This window comes from Anser anser (assembly GCF_964211835.1).
Source record: "Anser anser genome assembly, chromosome: 26".
Taxonomy (NCBI): Eukaryota; Metazoa; Chordata; class Aves; order Anseriformes; family Anatidae; genus Anser; species Anser anser.
Genome location: NC_139747.1, coordinates 2682217 through 2701150, shown reverse-complemented (window position 1 = coordinate 2701150; position 18934 = coordinate 2682217). Strand labels below are relative to the sequence as shown.

Below are 18934 nucleotides of genomic sequence, written 5' to 3'. Positions count from 1 at the left end.
AGCAATAATAAATAGATTTTGCTGGCCCAAATTTTGCAATATTCAGGTCTGGAGTTAATTCCTCCGTGGGTGCCCGCACAGCAATGCTCAACAGCTTTACACCTGCTGAGCCCGGCGGAAAACACTTACCTGCTCTCCAAACGGATCCCCTGGCTCTGAAAGGAGTTTAATCTCGTGGATAAATACAAATGTTTTTATTCCCTTTGTGGACAGAATAAGATAGAAGGTGAAGGTGTGGCCGGAAAACCTTTCACTCCGTGCGCTGCATCTTGTCATCCAAGGTAAACACGCAGCTTAATGAAATTTCAAGAGGGAAAAGGTGAGATATTTGCCTTTATGTTCATTACCCTTTAGAGCAGGAACAATATTTGATGAGAAACAAAGAATCGGGCAAACTAGATGATAATCGCACGCGGTGAACAAACACAGCCTAGATCCTGGATTAATGAAGTGACTTAAATAAGAACCCCAAACTCTGGGGATTTGGCAGCACAGGGGGCAGCACCGCAGGGCACATAGCCCTCGAGCCCAATAGCAGTGGAATGAGGACATCACCACCATTCAGTATTCCTGTTATTTCTTATTTTTCCCATTTTCTGCTTTTTTGGCATACCTATAGACCCCCGAGGGAGAACATCAGTTAGGGATTTTATGAGACACTGACTGCACAGTATTTATTTATTAAATTGGATTTATTTATTAAATTGGATTTATTTATTAAATTGGATTTATTTATTAAATTAATTTATTATAAGTATTTATTTATTGGTACCCACCCAAGATTCCCATATAACGAAAGGACAGAGCAAAGCAGACACCCGCTGCCCTACACTTCTTTGCTGCAGGAAATCCTGCACGTTTAAAGAGTTTCTACAGTCTACCGGATAAATAAGACACATTTAAGAAATACCCTCGAAAGATATTTACACGATAAGCTGTACTGGTTCCAAAGAAACCATTAGTGTCAATTAGAAAAACAAGTCCTCTCTGGAACGTGCAAGTTTTTAAGGAAAAAAAATGAAAGTTTTGTCTTGCGAATGGCCCATCGGGCCTTTCAGCTGCCTGTTGGAGTGTTTTTCGGCTAAAGACACGTTTGTGGCCCAGCTATAGTTGATGCAGCACATATGGCTTCCCCCGCCTTCATGTCTGGGGGAAAATATTGCGAAATCAGATAACCATGGACATTAAAAATCCATCCCCTGCTCCCCATGGCAGCCCCTTCTTGTGCCTGCCAGAGCAAACTTGGGCTCAGCCCTTTCCCAGCTCCACGGCCTCCCCAAACCTTCCTAAAGAGCGGTATCCTCCTTTTTCTCAACGCCCAGAAACATCCAAAAAATGGATTTAACACAGAAGAGACCCCCGTGCATCTCCTCCCCGCCTTGTCCTGCAGAGAAACCATCCCCACCTCCTCCGAGCAAAAACCCCACCTTTCAGGACTGCAGACACATTTGCTCCGGGGGGATTAAATATTTACCCCGCAACGCAAATAGAAACGTAAACCAGCCCAAAACATTTTGCTGGGCATAAACAGCGCTTTATCTCTCGATCTTGTCTCATAAGCACATCAGCCCGGCCTCCACCCCGGGACACCGATGGCATCTTTTTGGCACTGAAGGTTTAAAAAAAAAAAAAAAGAAAAAAAAAGAAAAGAGGAAGCGCAGAATAGCAGAGAAAAGCAAAGCTTTATGTGGTGGATCTCTGTCCCTCCACTGAGCAGGAACCAGCACGTGCTAACACATCCAGGACCCCCCCTTTTTTCCTCCAGCACCCCGAGGACATCAGACTTACTGTGTTTTTTGGTTTTTTTTTTTTTTTACAGCAGCATGTCAGGGACAAGCAACGTCTTTTGGATAGATGTAGGCACGACAAGAGTTAATCTTTAGGGTTTTCAGGAGCTTCTCCTGATCCCTGCATTGGGAACTCGCTGAAATCACTTCCCGTCATTGCAAGCCGTGTACCTGAAGTGGCCTCGGTTTCAAACCTGGCATTTCTGAAACGAAACTGAAAGGAAACTAGTTTTTGCTCCATTCCCTCATCAAAATTGTGCAAGGCTGCTCCCAAAAATAATTTTTCCAGCTACAGCTCCAGTTTTTAAGGCTGGAGATTTACACCAGGGAGTTTTTCAGCTCTTATTCTGAAATTAGAGATGCGGAAGGCTTGGTAGACTGAAAAACGGCTTTCTGAAATATGGTTTTAAGGCATTTTGCATGCTGGGGCTGTGCAGCAGGGAGCCCAAAGCCCGTGAAGCCCTCTAAATCATGCGTTCACCCCAAAATGGATGCTGCTTTGACCCCGTAGCACACAACCAGCTCCTCCCCATCCATTTTCTTGGAGGTGGGAAGAAAACTCCATCCGAGACACGCCAGGCTGCTTTGCAAGCCAAACTTCGCAGGTTTGCTCTGCAAGCAGGAGGACGTTCCCAAATGCTCTGCAGCAGCTCCTAGAGGAGCACCAGCCCGTGATAATGTCTGTAAAACCCTTCCCAGGAGGGTTTTCTTCCTCGAGCTTTACTCCCCTGGACACCACTAGAAGGCACCAACCCTCCAGGCACCGGCTGCAGGGCTCCTGCTCAGCCCCGTGACCCAGCCCCAGCACCCACAGCCAAAAACAGCCACACGCTTTGAGCCCAAAAGGCCAAAAATCAGAGTTTTGTGGTTTTTTTTTTTTTTATTTCCTTGAGCTCCAGTGATACAACTGTAGCAGCATCTCACAACTGAACTCCTGCATTGTTAAATACGCATTTAAGAGAACACACTGAACTCCAAAGCAGGCAAAAAAAAATAACATAAAGAACTGCGGACAAAAGTTACTCATCCTCCCCCTTAAATACATGTGCGTTCGTTGCAGACAAAGCAGCAGTACATGTTTCACATACCAGGTTAAAATAACTTCAGACTCGCAGAAAAACTTCCAAACTGAACAGAGGAAGAGAGGAGGAGCAACGGCTTTGGTGAAGGGGCTTTGAGCTGGGGACCCAGCATCAAGCACAGCAGGAAACGAACATTTATTGAACAGATTTTTGCAATTTTTAGACCAACTGGGCACACCCCTTCTCATTTCCAGCTGAAGAACGGGAAGCCTGGTTTTATTGAGTACCCAGGGTAATCAATAAAGAGCTCGATAAACATAGAAGTGCTCCTCACCCACTCTCAGCTCAAGGGAGCGCAAGTTCCCAAGAAAATCTGGTTGCTTGTGCTCGATGCCTTGCGTGCTCAGTGCTCCAGAGGGAACCAAACACTCATTTTCCTGAAAAGCAGCCGAAACTGGAAGCAACATCCCCCTCCGAGCAGGATGCTTGGCTGCACAGCCAGGGCTGACCCTGCCCCACCGAGCCCCCAGGGGACACCAGGGCCTCCAGGAACAGCCACCAAAAAAAGAAATTAAGACCATGAAATCCCAGCGAGCAGAGGAAGAGGAGGACGCACGGCCGAGTTTGACTCCTAGGGAAGCTGCACCGAAAAGCTGCCGCCCTCCCCGTTACGCTACACTTTGCCTCTCAGCATTAAAGTGACCCAAAATTTTCTTCTAAGTGTTCACGCCCATCTCCGATGGATTTATTTTTTTTTTTTTTGTGCAGTTCTGGTTCCTCTTAGTGACTCTCTAGCTTCTGAAGTCAAAGGAAAAAAAGATGCCCAAGCCTAGCAGCGAGCTCGAGGATCTCCAACCTCTAGGACCCTGGTGGGCAGCAGGGGCTGAGGGCTTCCTCCGGTGGCCTCGAGGGTAAACGTTTTGCACTTTAAGACAAAGGGTGCGTTGGACACAGTGATTCGTTCGGTTTCAGTGACAGAAAGGCATGGAGAGCCTCATCGTGTCATTGGCACGAGGTTAATTTACACAAGGCACAAGCAGCACCGCCCAGAGGCGCTCTGCGATTCGGCTTCTCCAAATAACGGAGCGAGAGGCTTTTAGCTCTGCTTAGTGTCATCCCATACAGCGCGCCTGGCTTGTGGGACGTCCCCAGTGATGTGTGCTAGCCACATTGCAGCCCTTCCTCAGGCCCTTCCCGTGCCAAAAAAAACGAGCTGAAGCCTCATCTGGGGGCAGAGCAAAAGCTGCCACCAGCACAGCAGTGGGATGGGACCTGCCTGAAATACCTGGGCGCGAGATTTGCCCATCGGTGTCCTCAAACCCCTGAAATCCCTCAATTTTGTCATCGGTTACTGATGCGGACGTAAGTGGTTCAGGCACCCAACACCCACTCCCCAGGACATCACACCAAGTTTGCGGAACTACCTGGTGCCATCTGCGGGGCAAACCCGATCCCCTCAAACCAGGGAAGGGCACTTTGGGGCTCTCCATCCCCAGCACAACGGCTGCGCTCCAAGAAAAATCAGCATTTCTACAAAGGCAAACACGAAGGATGCGTCGGGAAGAGCCGTTCCCAGCAGGAGCAATAAGGCTGACACCCTTCAGAGCAGGCACGACGTTGCCAAACACCACGAATCTCAGCTTTTGCAGCAGCAAAACCAAACCCACGGCACGAGGAACCTCTCCAGGTTGTGGTTTTTACCCCCCCTAGAACAGCGATGAACAACAATTTATTGTCAAACGCAGACCGAGAGGCGGCTCCAGGTCTGCAATTTGGACTTTCCCAAGGTTTTCGGTGCTGGCTGCTGGTTTGGTGCTGCCAGGATGCGACCAGCAGCTCCATGCACCCTGCTCCAAGCCCAGCAGCTCTCAGGATGCGCACGGATGCTCCTGGAAGCAGGATCGGGGCCTTAGTGAAGAAGAAGTACAAATAAATTAAGGGAGGACAAAGCCTGTTCCAGCTATCACACACCATAAAAATGTACCTTTAAAAAAAGTGTTTGAAAAAAATACTATTCTTTTAAAATCGACATTTTTTAAGAGTCTCCTTGTAAAAAAAATATATCCCCTCCTCTGCAAAGTGACCAAGCATTTTGGGGTGCCCCTGCTGGCATCCTACTGTTTCCCAACATGGTGTCCCCATTCCTTCTCCCCAAGGGCCCCAGCAAGTCCCAAGGGGTTACCAAGTCCCTCGACACCCACAGGAGAATCCAGGCCACGGTCTGGGGGCTAAATGCTGTATAATTAAAGCCAATCTGGCTATAAAAATAAATGCTTTTGTGTCTTCCTTGCACACGATGGAAGAATGTAGCCCTTTTTAAACAGCTCAGCATCTAGCTGTAATAATATTTAAAAAAACAAACCAAACGCCTACATAGAAAAATAAAGGATAAACATTATCCATCTATTTTATATTTATATAAAAAGTTCTACCAGAGGATATTTTGCTTCTTCACCGTAAAAAAACAGCCTAGGTTTCATAACCTAGGCTTATGGTGAGGAGTAAACTACATCTTCAAACTTATCCAGAGAAAAAAATACCAGTTAACGATTTTGCTTCTCCAAAATAAAGTTATTAAATATATATATTATTTTAAGTCTTTATAAACTATTTCATCCTTTAAGCGACGAGGGGAACGGGTGGCTGAGGAGCATTTTAAGCCCTCCTTCCCCCCAGGGAGGGGGGGAAAGCAGACGTCAGCTGTGCCCCCACCAGGACCCCGGCCCGTTTTTTTAAGCAGGGACCCGGCGCTGGTGGCTCACACACACACAGAGGGGACACCGAGGCTTGAATTCACTCCGTGTCCTTCCTTCAAAAGGATGTCCTTTTCTCCAGCTTGTGCTTCGTGAGGAAGTACTTGAAGAACTCATACACCGACCAGGCGATGGCCGTCGAAGGGATCTGGTAGATGACGCGCGCCTGCACCCCTCGGAAATACCCCGCGACGCCCCCCAGCTGGTAGACAGTCCTGAAGGCGTTCACCATGCCCGAGAGGTGCCCGCTGATGTTCAGCGAGCTCAGGGCCGTGTTTTCTTGAGTGTTGAGCAAGGTCTTGCAGACGTCCAGAGGGGTGGTGGCGGCGGCGGCCACGGCCCCCGCGACGCCGCCGGCGAAGACGTGGGACAGGGGGTTGTACTCCCTGCGGGGGTTCACCTGCTCCTGCATGAACTCGTAGGTGATGAAGTGAATGGCCTGGAAAGGGACGTTCATGGTGAGCTGCGTGGTGTAGCTGCGGTAGAAGGCGCCCAAGCCCTCGGTGCGCCGCACTGTCCTCACGCACTGCAGGACGGACTTGTAGGGGGAGTTGAACATCTGCATCCGCTGCTTCACCACTGCGCCGGGACGGCCACCACGGGGGGAGGCACGGCAGGCAGCACCAGGCAGGATGGAGGGAAGGAGATAAAGGTTTATTAGCCGAGGAACACGCTGCTTGGATATTGCAACACCCGGCCTGGTCCCTGTTCCGAGCCCCAGCCACGCAGACCCAACCTCCCCTCCCAACCTCTCCTTCCAAGTTTGAAGGGCTGTGGCACAGGACAGGCATTTCTGCAGCAAGGGACTCCCCACCTACACGCTTTTACCCAAAAGAAATCCATAAACCCTCCACTTCCCCCGGTATCCCTACGGAAACCCAACAGGGGAAGCAGTCAGCCCAGCCCTGGATTGACACCTCTCCAATTCCACGGGTCAAGGCACCCCTCGAGCATCATTAAATCAAGCTAGAAAGGGATTAGGACAGATACACGAGGACCCCCAGGCGCAGCTGGGGGGGATGCAGAGCTCGTGCATGGAACCATCATGCACACCAAGCCACCAAGGTGGTTTAATAACTGGATGTCACCCTGGAGTGGCAGGGACCTCACCTACAGCCCAACACGCTCAGGTGGAACAACTTCAGCTGACTGACGCAACAGGTTATTTATCCTGATTGAAGGGATTTTTTAATATTAAAGAGTTTTTTTTTCTATAAAACTTGCCTTTGGTCCAGCTCAGAAGCTGAGTACGTTAACACCAGATAGCAGTCCAGCTCCTCGTCTCCATTTTAGGTGCGTTTTACTGCTAGCCCTCCTGCGCCAGACTTCTCCCACCAGAAAGGCCACGCACTGGCCCTACCGGCTGCTCTACCTGTCTGACAACCTGACCGAGCTCAGCTTTGTTTTGGTAGTCCAGAGCTTCACAGAAACCACAACCACTTCAGCAAAGATTTACTGGCAGAGCCGTGAGGGCATCGTGACTCAAGCTCCTGCTGGCACCGACCGCCTCTGCTCTACAGACCGAGCCGGAGCAGGCACAAGGGTGACACCGTAAGGGTGACACCAGTTTTCTTGCAGGGCCACGAAAAGCCACGCAGACACTGCACAAGCCCCCAGAAAATAAGGGAAAAGAGCCAGGCAGTGCTGGGCAGAATTTCTCCCTTAGTGCTGGCCCTTCTGATCTCAATCAGAAAAGGAGCAGCATCACCAACGCAAAGGGCTCACGGTGCTGAGCTGGCACAGAGCATCCCCAGCGCCTTGCTGGGCTAACAGGGTGCAGCAAGGGCCTTACCTTCAGCTGGATTCATCACTGCATCGTGTAGCAAGGTGGCCACGCTCCCAGCTATACCTGCAAGACACAAAAACATCCTTCAGAGGAGATCTGGAGAGCGGGGGCTCTCCCAGAGCTCAGCAGCAAGCTCGTGGGATCACCCAGTAACATGACTGGTTTCCAGTATGGAAAAAACCCAGCCAGGGCAGCTCGACAGAAGGCAGGATCTGCAAGCCAGCTCTGGCAGCACCCCATTTGCTGCTCGCTCCAACAATTCACACGGCTTTGCCTACGCAAGACGCCACCGGCTTAACTCAGCTTGCGCTAGACCGAGAAGTGAGCAATGCTTAGAACTGGCTCAGTGCATCTATAATTAGGTATTTTTCATCCATTTACGCAGTCTGGGCTTTAAACACTAATTGCACGGATTCTGCAAGCATCCATCCATTCATTAATGACTCTGCAGTTGGCTCGAGGAGGGGCCTGGAGCCACACCTGCCCCTTTGATGTAAGTTTCCATCCCAAATTCTGTTGCCCAAACGACTTTTGGTCATTTCTCACAGTGCTTTCGCTTCCCAGCTGGTCCCGAAAGCCTGTAGCTACTTGAAAGGCAGGCAGAGGAAGCACAATATGAGCAGAAAGCAGCAAGCCAGAAGGGTATCGTGCCCTTAACTGAGTTGGTTGAGTCAAATCGAGTGCGTGCCATGCCCCACAAAGTCCCCTGCACAACCTCCTGCAAGCCCAGCTGCCCCGTTACAGCTCAATGCCTTGACCTGAATTTATTTTTTATTTATGAACCTTCCTGGTAGAAGCAAAGCCCACGGCAAAGCACGTGAGGACAGGGGACGCAGCGTGCTTGGCCACGCTGGAGCTGCAGGGAAGCACCAGAGCTTCAGACCTCCTGAGGTTGGGGTGGCAGCTCCAAAAAAAAAAGCCAGGAACAGCCAGGCACTGCCTGAAAACACCCCTTGTCCAACATACAGAGGCTTGAAAATCTGGGGATTAAAGATTCTGTGTGGAAATCTGGATTAGATAAAGGCTCGGGAAGGGGCACAGCAGTGCCATCAGGCCAGGAACCACTGGCAGGAGCACAAAGCACTCGGCTGGAGGGCCGGCGCCACACTCATGTACCTGCTCTCCTTCCCCCTGCCTTCCCAGGGCTCCAAAACCGTGTGCGAGCCTGGGGTTACATCCTGCACCCTCCTGCTGGGCATCCACGGGGCTGGCACGAGAGCAGGGCGCTCTCAGGAGCAGAGCAGCGAGGGATGGCAGCTCCGTGTGCGAGGCAACGAAGGGAAAAGCTGCTCACTGCAAGCTGCTTTCGTGCAAAAAAAATAAAATAAAAAATAAAGTCAAATACCATTGGCCAAGTGGCTGTTTCCTCCGTGCTGGATGGTGTCGCTGAGACTCTTCTTAATTTTTTCGTAGCAGGCGAAGTACATGGCGTGGGCAGGGCCAGCCCCCAGCATGGTGACGTTGATGCCACGTAAAGGCCTCCAGAAGCCTTCCGTCAGGACGATCTTCTTCAGGGCTTCGTACACGCTCCTGTACTGGGCTTTGGGGTCCGGCTGCAGGCTCTGCATCCTCGTCTGCAACAGAGCACAACCCGGGGAGAGGCCTCAGTTACCTGCCCTCAATGCAGAACCCACAAACCGCGGATTTAAGCTCAAGACTCAAGATCCAGCACCATGAGATGGGTAAATGATTAATAAATTATTGAGCTGGAGCCCAAGCCCCACCAAAGCTGCAGAACCCCCCCAAAAAAAACCACTGAACCCATGCCCAAGCACCATTTATTCACATTTCTCCTGCCAAATCAGCCCCAAGAAGTCCACGATCCCATTGCAACACCAGAAGGAGCCTGCTCGCGGAGGGAAGCGTAACCTCTGCTCCTGTTTATGCGCGGGGAATTAAGGGCAATTGTTCAAAAGCCGAGGTGAAGAAATGCAGTTAGGGCTCTAATTGCCTCCTGCTTGCAACACTCCCGGCTCTGCCCCAGCTTGTTCCTCCTGCAGTCGCTCTGCTTTCGATACCCAGCGAGCAGGGTGAGTCCAGCCGACTGGGGAATGAGTTTCCTAGAAGGGCAAGCTAAAAAAAAATAGGGTGCCGGGAAGACCCTCGGGGATTATTTGTCCCCAGCAGCCTGCCACAGAGAGCCCTGAGACATCCTAGGGCACATCATCCCCACATTTCAGGGTCACCTGTAGCCGCCAGCACCCTGCGCTGGGAGCTTTGGACCATGTTTTGAAGACAGCCAAGCTCGGGGCATCCAAAAATACATTTTAAAACTCATTCCCATCACTTAATTATGCACCATGGAAAAAAAAAATACTTGCTTGAGTTTGCTTCTAGCTTCTGGAGGCTGATGGCATCCCTTGACCAGAAATGCTCACAGCAGTGAGCGCCCATCATGAACGCTCTGGTAGGGGAGAGGCTTTGCAGACACAATCCTAAGGCTGTTCAGGTTTTATAGGATGCCTTCCGAGGTCAGATCTCAGCTTCCTACACACGTGCCACGATGTGCTGCCACCGGGCACCCCGCTAAGGTCAGCCCGGTGCACGAGCACGGCTGATAAGCGGGAGGAGATAAGGGGGCGGCCACGGATCCGTGCCCGCTTCATGCAGCAGGCCAAGGCTCTGCTGTAATTACAGCCCCAGCATCAGCGACTTCTTGATAGGGCACCTTAAATTCGTTCAAATTCCTTTTGACTCCACACGCTTCAGCTCTACACCTGCTCCATAGGAGACAGACCACACCGAAGCCCCTGGTTTGGATGTGCAACACTTTGGGGTGCAAGTTTGAGCCCAGAAATACAAAACTGGCTTGCTTTAACCACGAGGTTAACACGAGAGCAGCCCTTCCCCGATCAATCCTGAAAGCTGCAGCACCGAACGCAATCCTCTCGTCATCCAGAATAAAAAAAACAAAAAACATTTATTTATTTTGCTTCCTTCCAGCAGCAGCGGTGCCCCCAGCCTGGTGCTGCCCTTGCAGGCAAAGCACAACAAGATTTCCCTGCCCGGTCCTTGGCAGCAGCTCAGCGCCAGAAGCAGCAGGGCTCTCCCGTGCCTCCTCCACGCTTCCGCAGCAGGACGTGGCCCCTGGAGCTTATCAAAGCCCTGCAGCAATTAACCAGGGGGCAACACCGCAGCTGGGCTTTCAGAGGAGATTAAACCAATGGAAGTGGGGCAGATTTGGACCTTGGATTCCTCAACGCACGCTGGTGACCAGAAACTTCCACAGGCACTGGTCTGAGACCAAGCAAGAGATGGGGGCTGAATTCCAGACTTTAGCCAGTGCCCTAATTCAAGCTACTAAGAAGTACAGAAATAAGCGATGCTAATCCAAATAAATCACTGCATTTGTAGCAAATATTCTGAAAAACACACAACAATTGCGTTTTCCAAGTGACGTAACCGAGCAGCTGGCTGAATTTCAGACCTGAAGCACTGCTCAGTCATCATTACAAGGCATCGCCCTACAACCAGCTGGAAGAATTTGCATCCCCCTCCGTGTCGCCTTTCCCTCCCCGTGCATTGCCCGGCACCGCTGCAGCCCCACGGCACGGGTCCCAGCGGGGCTGCAGGCGGTGCTGAGCCCCACGCTGCGCACCCCGTGGATGCCCGCAGGAAAAACAAGCTCCGTGTTTGGGGAAAGCTCCAAGGCCGCCTTCCCTCGGCGTGGGGGGGAGCTGGGCTGAGAAACAAAGCAAAGCTTCCTGCTCCACAGCACCGAGTGGCGCTGGAAATAACCCCAAAAGCGGGGAGCAGCCTGCCCTTAAAGGCAGCGACAGCACTGAAATACCCCGAAACGCGCTTAAAAAAAAGTTTTACGTCAGCTCTCAGCCTCCGCTTGGCATGCGCAAGGGTCTGAGACCCCCCCCCCCCCCCCCCTCGGGTTTTGGCACCCTCCCACCCCAGGGGTGCAGAAATTGGGGCGGATTTCGGGCGGATTCGGCCGTGCCCCGCCGTCAGCGTGACTCAGCAGCACCCACCGGCCGCATCCAGCCGGGGGCTGCGCGCTGCCGGTTTCGACTTGAAGGCGTTGCTTCACTCTCGGACTCCGAAAGCGATCCCGATCTCAGCCCGGCTTCTTGCCAGGAAGCCTCCGGAGCCGGGGGAAACTGGAGCACGTGGCAGCATCCCCTCCTCCGTAGGGGTTATAGGGGAAAAGCGCTGCACAGAGCAACAAAGCACCCAGCCGGCACGTGGTCCTGAGCACCCTCCTGCTGGGCATCCAGCTGCTTTCACACAGGAACACAAATATTAATTTTTTTTTCCCCTCCCCCTTCTTGCATTATCCGACCCATTTTGGAGGGGTCCCAATGCTGCACCAGATCCCACAGCACGCAGCAGGGTTTACGCCGCGCCCAACCCACGCCGCTCGTTGCATCACCGGCCCCGCAGCCAGATCCACAGCCCGGCACCTTTTCACGGGACGCAAACGGGTCAAACAGCCCCGGGAGCAACCAAAAAAGCACAATGCACGCAGATCCTGCGGCGCGAGGAGCTGGGAACAGGCTGGGCCCTGCCCCGGCCGGGATAAGCTTATCGCGGCCGGAGCAAACACGGTGCTGGGTGCTGCACCTTCGGAGGCTGCCAGCAGATGATTTTTGCTCGGCGGGCTTTCTGCCACTTATCTGAAGCCTGCAAGCTCCTCCAGGAGCTCCCGCCCCTGTTGTTAGCCAGCCAGAAATGCTCCTCCACCTCCTCGGGTTAAATCCTCGTTGCATAAGGCAGGAGCGCGCCGCCGGCCGCAAGCATCCAGGCGGTCCTGGTTTGAGCCCAGGCAGAAGAAATAAAAGCAAAAAGGGACAGCTTCGGGTTCAGGGAGCATCCCAAGGATGCCATTCTAGGAGGAACGTAGGCTGCAGCTCCCAAAATCCTACAGAAAACCCAGCGGGCATCGCCCTCCATGCTCCCGTCCCCACCAGCATCTCCCATCCCCTGGCTCCCCGGGCAGCTCAACTCCTCACCTGGGGCACGAAGCACAAAATCCCGAAGGAGGAAGCTCGATGCTTGATCCCATTCCCCGTTCCAACCCCAAAAGCACCCAAGGTTTGCCAGCGGAGGCTGCACGGCTGCCTTGGACGTGCCGCCGCTCCCCTCGCACGAAGTTGAGCAATACGCAGGGTCTGCAGACGCCTTCCCAGAAGCTTTTCCAGGCCAGCAGCTGACACGAGCAATGCTCCTGGCCAGTTTTCTATCCAGAAGCGTTTCACTAACACTTCCCCAGCTTCTCGTTTTCCTGCGAAGCGTCGCTCATTTGACAGGCAACTGCACAAATAAGCTCAGGCACTTCGTTTCTTCCCCGGTTGCTCACCCAGCACATCCGCGTGGCACACACACACACCCCAGACTCCCCGCAACACACCAAAACCACCAGATTTTTTTTACCAAAAAACACCAGATTTTTACCAGGAAAAATGCGTCAGTTGCTGCAGTGACTGCACCAGACCCTGACGGCTGCAGGACACAACCGGGGACACCGGAGATGTGGCACCGTGAAGCTCACTGACCAGGAGGAAATTCAATTTCTCCAGAAACAAATGCAATTAAAAGGCATGGGTTTGGGGTGCGCAGGCTTGGAATAACGCCCGCTAACACCTCGCCTCTAGCAGAGGGCTCCGGTGCCGCTGCTGGACGAAGGTGTGCAGGAGGGTGATGCCTCCAGCCTGGTGCACGAAGCCACCAGCCCCAAATTTCCTGGATGGGGTGACCCCAAAGGCTTACAGCCGCAGCTTGCAGCACCCACGCTGTCCCCTAAACAGGCGCAACTGCTCCTGGTGGCCCCATGTCGTGGGTGCGGAGCCTCACCCACCACCAAACCCAAACCGAGGCGAGCGTCCTGACCCCAAAACTCGGGACCACAGCTCTGCCTTGCCCTCAGACTTGTGGGTTTCCAGGACCGGAGTTGCAAGCCCCAAAACAAGCCAGGCAGCCCAGGGCAGATTAGCCCTCGTAGCATCCCTCCCCACAAGCTGTCCGCCCTTCCCCGCAGACAGACAAACGTCCCTGGCTGCCCTATCCCCAGCAGCACGAGACTTCTTGCCCCTACAAAGCCGCCATACAGCCCGTGTCCCCCCGCAGCCCAAGGAAGAGGAGGGTCCCAGGGGGTCTGCAGGAGCTCCACCACCAGCAGCCCTGGGCGCGGGATCCCAAAGCATCCCGCACGCCCACGGGGCTCACTGCAGCATCAGGGCACAAGGAGTGGGGAAAAAAAAATAATACAAGGAAGAGCACAGCTGCTGCTGTCCCTAATAGGAGAGCGGCGTCACGGCCCCGACCTCAAGCTGAGGAATTGTGCAAGCAGCCAAAGCAAGCAATTCCCCAAATTGCAACATTTTCGCTTTCTCTTTGAGAGGAAGTGACTTGCAGGGACCAAAACATTTCCTCCAAGGGGCGAGCGAGCAGCACGGGTGCCCAGGACACCCCCGGGGGGAACCTGCCCCATTGCTCTGCTCCCCGACCCCAGTAACCACCAGGAGCAGGACAGCTTGCTTCTCTTCTGGAGGATGCGAGCAGCACATTTCCCATGCTGGAGTGACCGATGACTGCTGCTTACAGCCTAATTAGCGCCCGGTTCGTTAAGCTCCGCGGGGCAGCTGGCTGTATGGGATGGCTCTGGCTGCGGGGCAGTTCGCCGCAGGTGGCAGCTCCCTGCGGAGCACCTCCAGCTCCCAGAAACCAGGCGCTGCTTTCGTTTTCTCCCCCCCCCACTCCCTTTCCCCGCAGAGGAAATGACCTCCCGAGCACGGCGTGACGCCCGCAGGGCTGGGCAGCCGCTCCCGCGGAGGGCACGGGGACAACGTCGCTGTGAGGAGCCAGCTTTGGGGGGGGAACCCCCCAAAAAAAAAGGGGGTTTTGGTACAAAGTGGGACAGCCACGAGTACCGGCAAGGTGCAGCTCCTGCCACAGGTGCCCCTTTGGGATCTGAAAGGTGCTGGGGGGCAGCGGCAGGGCTGCCCCATCCCAGGGCTCATCCAGGCTGTCCCAGACCCTCGGCCCCATACTCCAGTCCCCCAAACCCCACATGATTCACATCCCCTATTGCAGTAGGACAGGGATGTGTAGCAAGAAGGGGAAATTTGGCTGCTCTGTGCAAGCTCGCTGCCACCCCAACAGCAGCTTCTGCTGCTCCCTGCAGCCCCTTTGCAAGGGGGGTGGGACCCCAAGAAAGCCCCCCAGTTTCTGTAGGACCAACGAGCCCAGCACACCTGGGACCTGCTCAGATGCAGGCACCACTCTGTGCCACCAGCATTCCCCTCCTGGCTGGAATTAACCCCAGTTTGGGAAAGCACGGGAGGAAAAAGCTGGGGAGTAGAGCTCCAGGACCCCCCCGGGGGCAGGCAGGAGGACTTCGCTTGCAGCACCGGGACAGCCGTGGCCGGGCACCGCACACCTTTGCACCGCGCCTCGCGCAAAGCTCGCCGGGCTCCCACGGGACGCGTCGGGGCAGAGCAGGATGACACAGCACCCTGCTGCCCCCGGGGGTGCACCCAGCTGCAGCACCCTGCCCCACGCTCACCCCGAAAGCCTCTTACACAGTTCCCCTCCCCACAGCGTGGCACAACCCTGACACCCCCCCCAAACAAACAAACTTTCCCCTTGCACGCTTTCCCCGTTTGCAACCCGTGCTTCCCTCCTCCTTGCTGCACTCTCTCTTCCCAGCGCCCTTGTACCCCATACCCTGTGCCTGCCACCCTTGCACTCCCTGCTTGCACCCCCAAACCCTGTGCACACACCCCCTCCATGCAACCCCTTGTACCCCCACACCCCCCTTGCACACCTATGCCCCATGCAGCCCCCCTTTACACTCCACCCATGCAACCCCTTGCACCCCCATACAACCCATGCACCCCCCATGCACCCATCTCCTTCTGAACTCCCTCCGAGCAACCCCTTACACCCCATAGCCCACACACACACCTATACAACCCCTTAGACCCCCACAAACCCCCACTTCACACCCCCATACCTCCTACATCCCCTACACAACCCCTCACACTCCCATACATCCCTCTTTCCCCCTACCCCACACACAACCCCTTACAGCCCCATACAACCCCTTAAAAACCCCTACACAACCCCACCTTACATCCCTTACATCTCCCTATATTACCCCTTATGCTACCATACACCCCCCTTCTCCCCCCACACCCCACGACTCCCCCAATAGTTATATAAACACCACCTTACACCCCCATAACCCCACATACACGCCCATGCCCCCCCTTATAACCCCATACATTCCCTTACAACCCCATATCCCCAATACAGCTCCTTACAACCCCATACCCCCCAATACAGCCCCATACACCCCCCGTACACACCCTTACAACCCCACACCCCCTAACACAGCCCCATACCGCCCCCATACGTTCCCTTACAACCCCATACCCCCCAATACTTTCCCTTACAACCCCCATATACCCTCTTACAACCCCATACCCACCAATGCAGCCCCATACCCCCCCCTCAAAGTTCCCTTTCAACCCCATACCCCCTAATACATACCCTTGCAACCCCATACTCCCTAACACAGCCCCATACACCCCCCACACACCCCCCTACAACCCCATACAACCCCTTACAGCCCCATACACCCCCCACACACCCCCTTACAGCCCCATACACCCCCTTGGCACCCCTCCCGGGTCCTCCCCCCCCCTTTACACCCACCTTCACCGAGTCCACCGGGTACATGACGGTGTGCTCCATGATGCCCGCCACCGCCCCGGCCAGCATGTGGGTGCCGAGCGAGGCTCCGCTGGGCAGGCTCTCGTACTCCTCGCCCTCCATCGGGGCCACGGCAGCGGCTACGGGCGGGGGGCCCGGCCCCGGGGGGGCCGCCGCGGAGCCCCCCACGGCGCAGCCCAGCTCCATGCGCCCGGGGCCGGGGGGGGGGGGGGGCGGCGCGCCACGGGCTCGCGCGCTCCCGCGCCCCGCTTTAAAGCCGCGCCCTCGCCCCGCCCCGCCCCTCCCCGAGCCGGCCAATGGGGGGCCGCCTCCCCCGCCAGCCCGCCTCCCATTGGGCGGCACGGAGCGCGGGGCGCGGAGGGCGGCGAATGGGGAGGGGGGGAGAGGGGAGGGAGGGGACTGGCTGAGGGCGGAGCGCGCGCGCGCGCCTTCTGCGGGAGGAGCGCGGCGGCGCGCCCGCGCGCGGCGGCCCCGGGGTCGGAGCCGGGGTTGGGATGGGGAGGAAAAAGGGAGGAAAAGGGGGGGAAAATCGCGGCCGGGGCACCACGGGGTGGGATTTTTTGGGGGGGAGGGGGACATCAGCGAGGCGTTATTTTTGCAGGAGGTGGAAATCAGTCGTTTTTTTTTTTTTTTTCAGGAGGTGGGCATCAGCAGGGAGTTATTTTTCATAGGAAGGAGGTGGAAATTAGCCTTCTGCACATGCACGCTCCATGTCCAATCCCCCTGCGGCCCCAAATGTCCCCTAAAATAAGCAGCTGGATGTGGTGCCCACGCCCCGCCTGGTCCTGAGGCTCCGCACAGGGAGAAAAGTTCATAGGAAGGTGTAGGAGGGCATCGTGGGCTGCCCTGCAAAGGTTTTCGGGAGAGGTGGGGTCTGCAGCGAGCACTGTCCCTCACTGCAACTCCCGCCTTGCACGCCACTGCTGCTTCTTCCACAAAACCGACCCAAACTGATTGTATTTAGAGCCCTGAGATACAGACTTGGAGGCAAAACCTGCACGGTGCTGGGCTGCAGCAACAGCCCGGCCTTTATGGGATTCCTCCTTTCGGGATCCTTTGGAATCTGACCTTGCTGGGAAGGTGGCGTCAGGGCGCATCTCTCAGGCTGAAACCAAGGTTAACCATTTGCATGAAGTGCCGCAACAATGCCAAACAATTTATTGCTGTCTGAACCTTGGGAAGCACAGCAGAAAACCACGGGCACAGAAGAGCATGAAACTCTGGCAGTTGTTGCTGGCAGAAGGTGTGACACGGTGTTCAGCAGCCCGGAGGTGGCATTATGGAGCCGGGAAGCCACGTGCCTGGCTGAAAATGCAGCAGCAGACACTCCCCAAGCATCACCCCCGTCTGCAGGACGAAGCGCAGCCGTAAATCAAAGCACAAGAACTTCCCTTTCGTAACGCAACCTCGTACGAGGAAGCGGCTGAACTAAAACTCGAAAGGGAACACTTTCCAGTATTGCTCCACATAGTTTATCGAGGTTTCCTCTTCTATAAACAGCTAATCTCTTTCCAATGCCTTTGGCAGGGGAGAGAAGGGTGGAGAAATTGCAGTGTCACCCGCCATAATGAGCCCTTTCCCCTACACTCGTAGGTCTTGCTCCCTGATAAGAAATACGATGAATCAGACTGAAATATGGAGCTGTTTCCAGGTGGGAGAGGGTTATATTTTAACCTCAAGTGGTGTGGCCATGAGGAATCTCTGCTCCTGTTCTGCTGCCCGAACAACCCGAAGCGAGCAGACCTGGTGCAGCCGAGACGCCAAGGCAGAGACGCACAGAGCGTTTCCCCTGCTCATGCAGAATGGGTAGAATTACTCATGCTCCGTGATATTTGTTTTCTGCGCTATTTCCAGCCTGACACAACAAATAAGAGTCACCCATCACCAGGCATCAACAGAGTGAACCTGACTCGATTTACAAAACCCTCCCTTTGAAGCAGCTCAGCCTCGTGCAGCGACTCCCTTTTGGACACAGCTTGCTTGATCCCATCCCCAAATTCCATCAGGAGAGGGTGAAGCCTCCTGTGCTGCTAAAAGCCCGGGCTGACCGCAGGCTTGCTCAGGGCACGCTCATCCCTACCCCAACAAGTCGCTGCGAAATGCACCACGAATTAAACGGTGATTCAGACCCGCAGGTCCGAGGTCTCGCCCCTAACCTCTGCGCCCTGGGACAGCTTTTAAACGGCTTTAATAGAATTCTCTGCCAGATGCTTGAAGAAAGGACCCGCCACCGGAGTGAAATGCTCCTTGCTTTCATGCTCCCCAGCCCAGGGCAGCTGTGGACCCTCCCCAGCCCATCAGCAGCGCCCAGTTTTGCTTATCGGGGCAGGAGGCGCAGGACCCGCCAGCTGCACCCATGGAGATAAGGCAGGAGTGTCCTGCTCACGGGCGGGCACCTTCTGGGAACCTGAAATTGGGCGTTATCTGCCAGATCCAGGCAGATTGTTGGTGGGTTTTTGGGGTTTGTTTTGTTTTGTTTTTGCATTTTCCAAATCTTCAGTGTCTGAGCAGCACCTTCGAGGGTTCGGTGCTGCCCAAAATGTGCCCGGGGTGGGCAGGGGAAGCTCCTCGCACGGCGAGCTGCCCTCCAGCAGCACATTACAGGATGCTGCTATTAATTCAGATGTTCAACACAGTAATTGGGCTTGTAATTGTGGAAAGGAAAAGGCACCTTGTAGCGCTGTGGTGCAAAGCGTTCCCTATAGAAAAGGGATGCGACCAAACCTACCTCATTCGGGGTGAATGTTTTCAATCTCATTTGCAAATGTCCGACACCAAGAAATCCCAATGGCTTTTATTTTTTGGCAGCGTGCATGCCACGTGCCTGCCCTGTGAAAAGGCTGGGTTTCGTGCAGGAATTACCAGTTCCCCACCCCACGTGGCGTGGACACGGTGCCACAA

General features: G+C 54.6%; 1 protein-coding gene and 1 long non-coding RNA gene across 2 annotated transcripts; one reads left to right on the top strand and one right to left on the bottom strand.

Moving 5' to 3' along the window:
- Positions 1-671: 671 nt before the first annotated feature.
- Positions 672-16256, bottom strand: SLC25A37 (solute carrier family 25 member 37). Its single transcript, XM_083811738.1, has 4 exons — positions 16016-16256; positions 8694-8922; positions 7355-7411; positions 672-6141 (listed from the first exon to the last, which is right to left on the bottom strand). The coding sequence occupies exons 1-4, from the start codon at positions 16217-16219 to the stop codon at positions 5621-5623; spliced, it is 1011 nt and encodes a 336-aa protein (XP_083667864.1). The 5' UTR covers positions 16220-16256; the 3' UTR covers positions 672-5620.
- On the top strand, positions 16245-17508 carry LOC310886743. The gene is made up of 2 exons (XR_014575464.1): positions 16245-16509; positions 16671-17508. It is a non-coding gene; the product is annotated as an uncharacterized lncRNA (long non-coding RNA).
- Positions 17509-18934: the final 1426 nt, after the last annotated feature.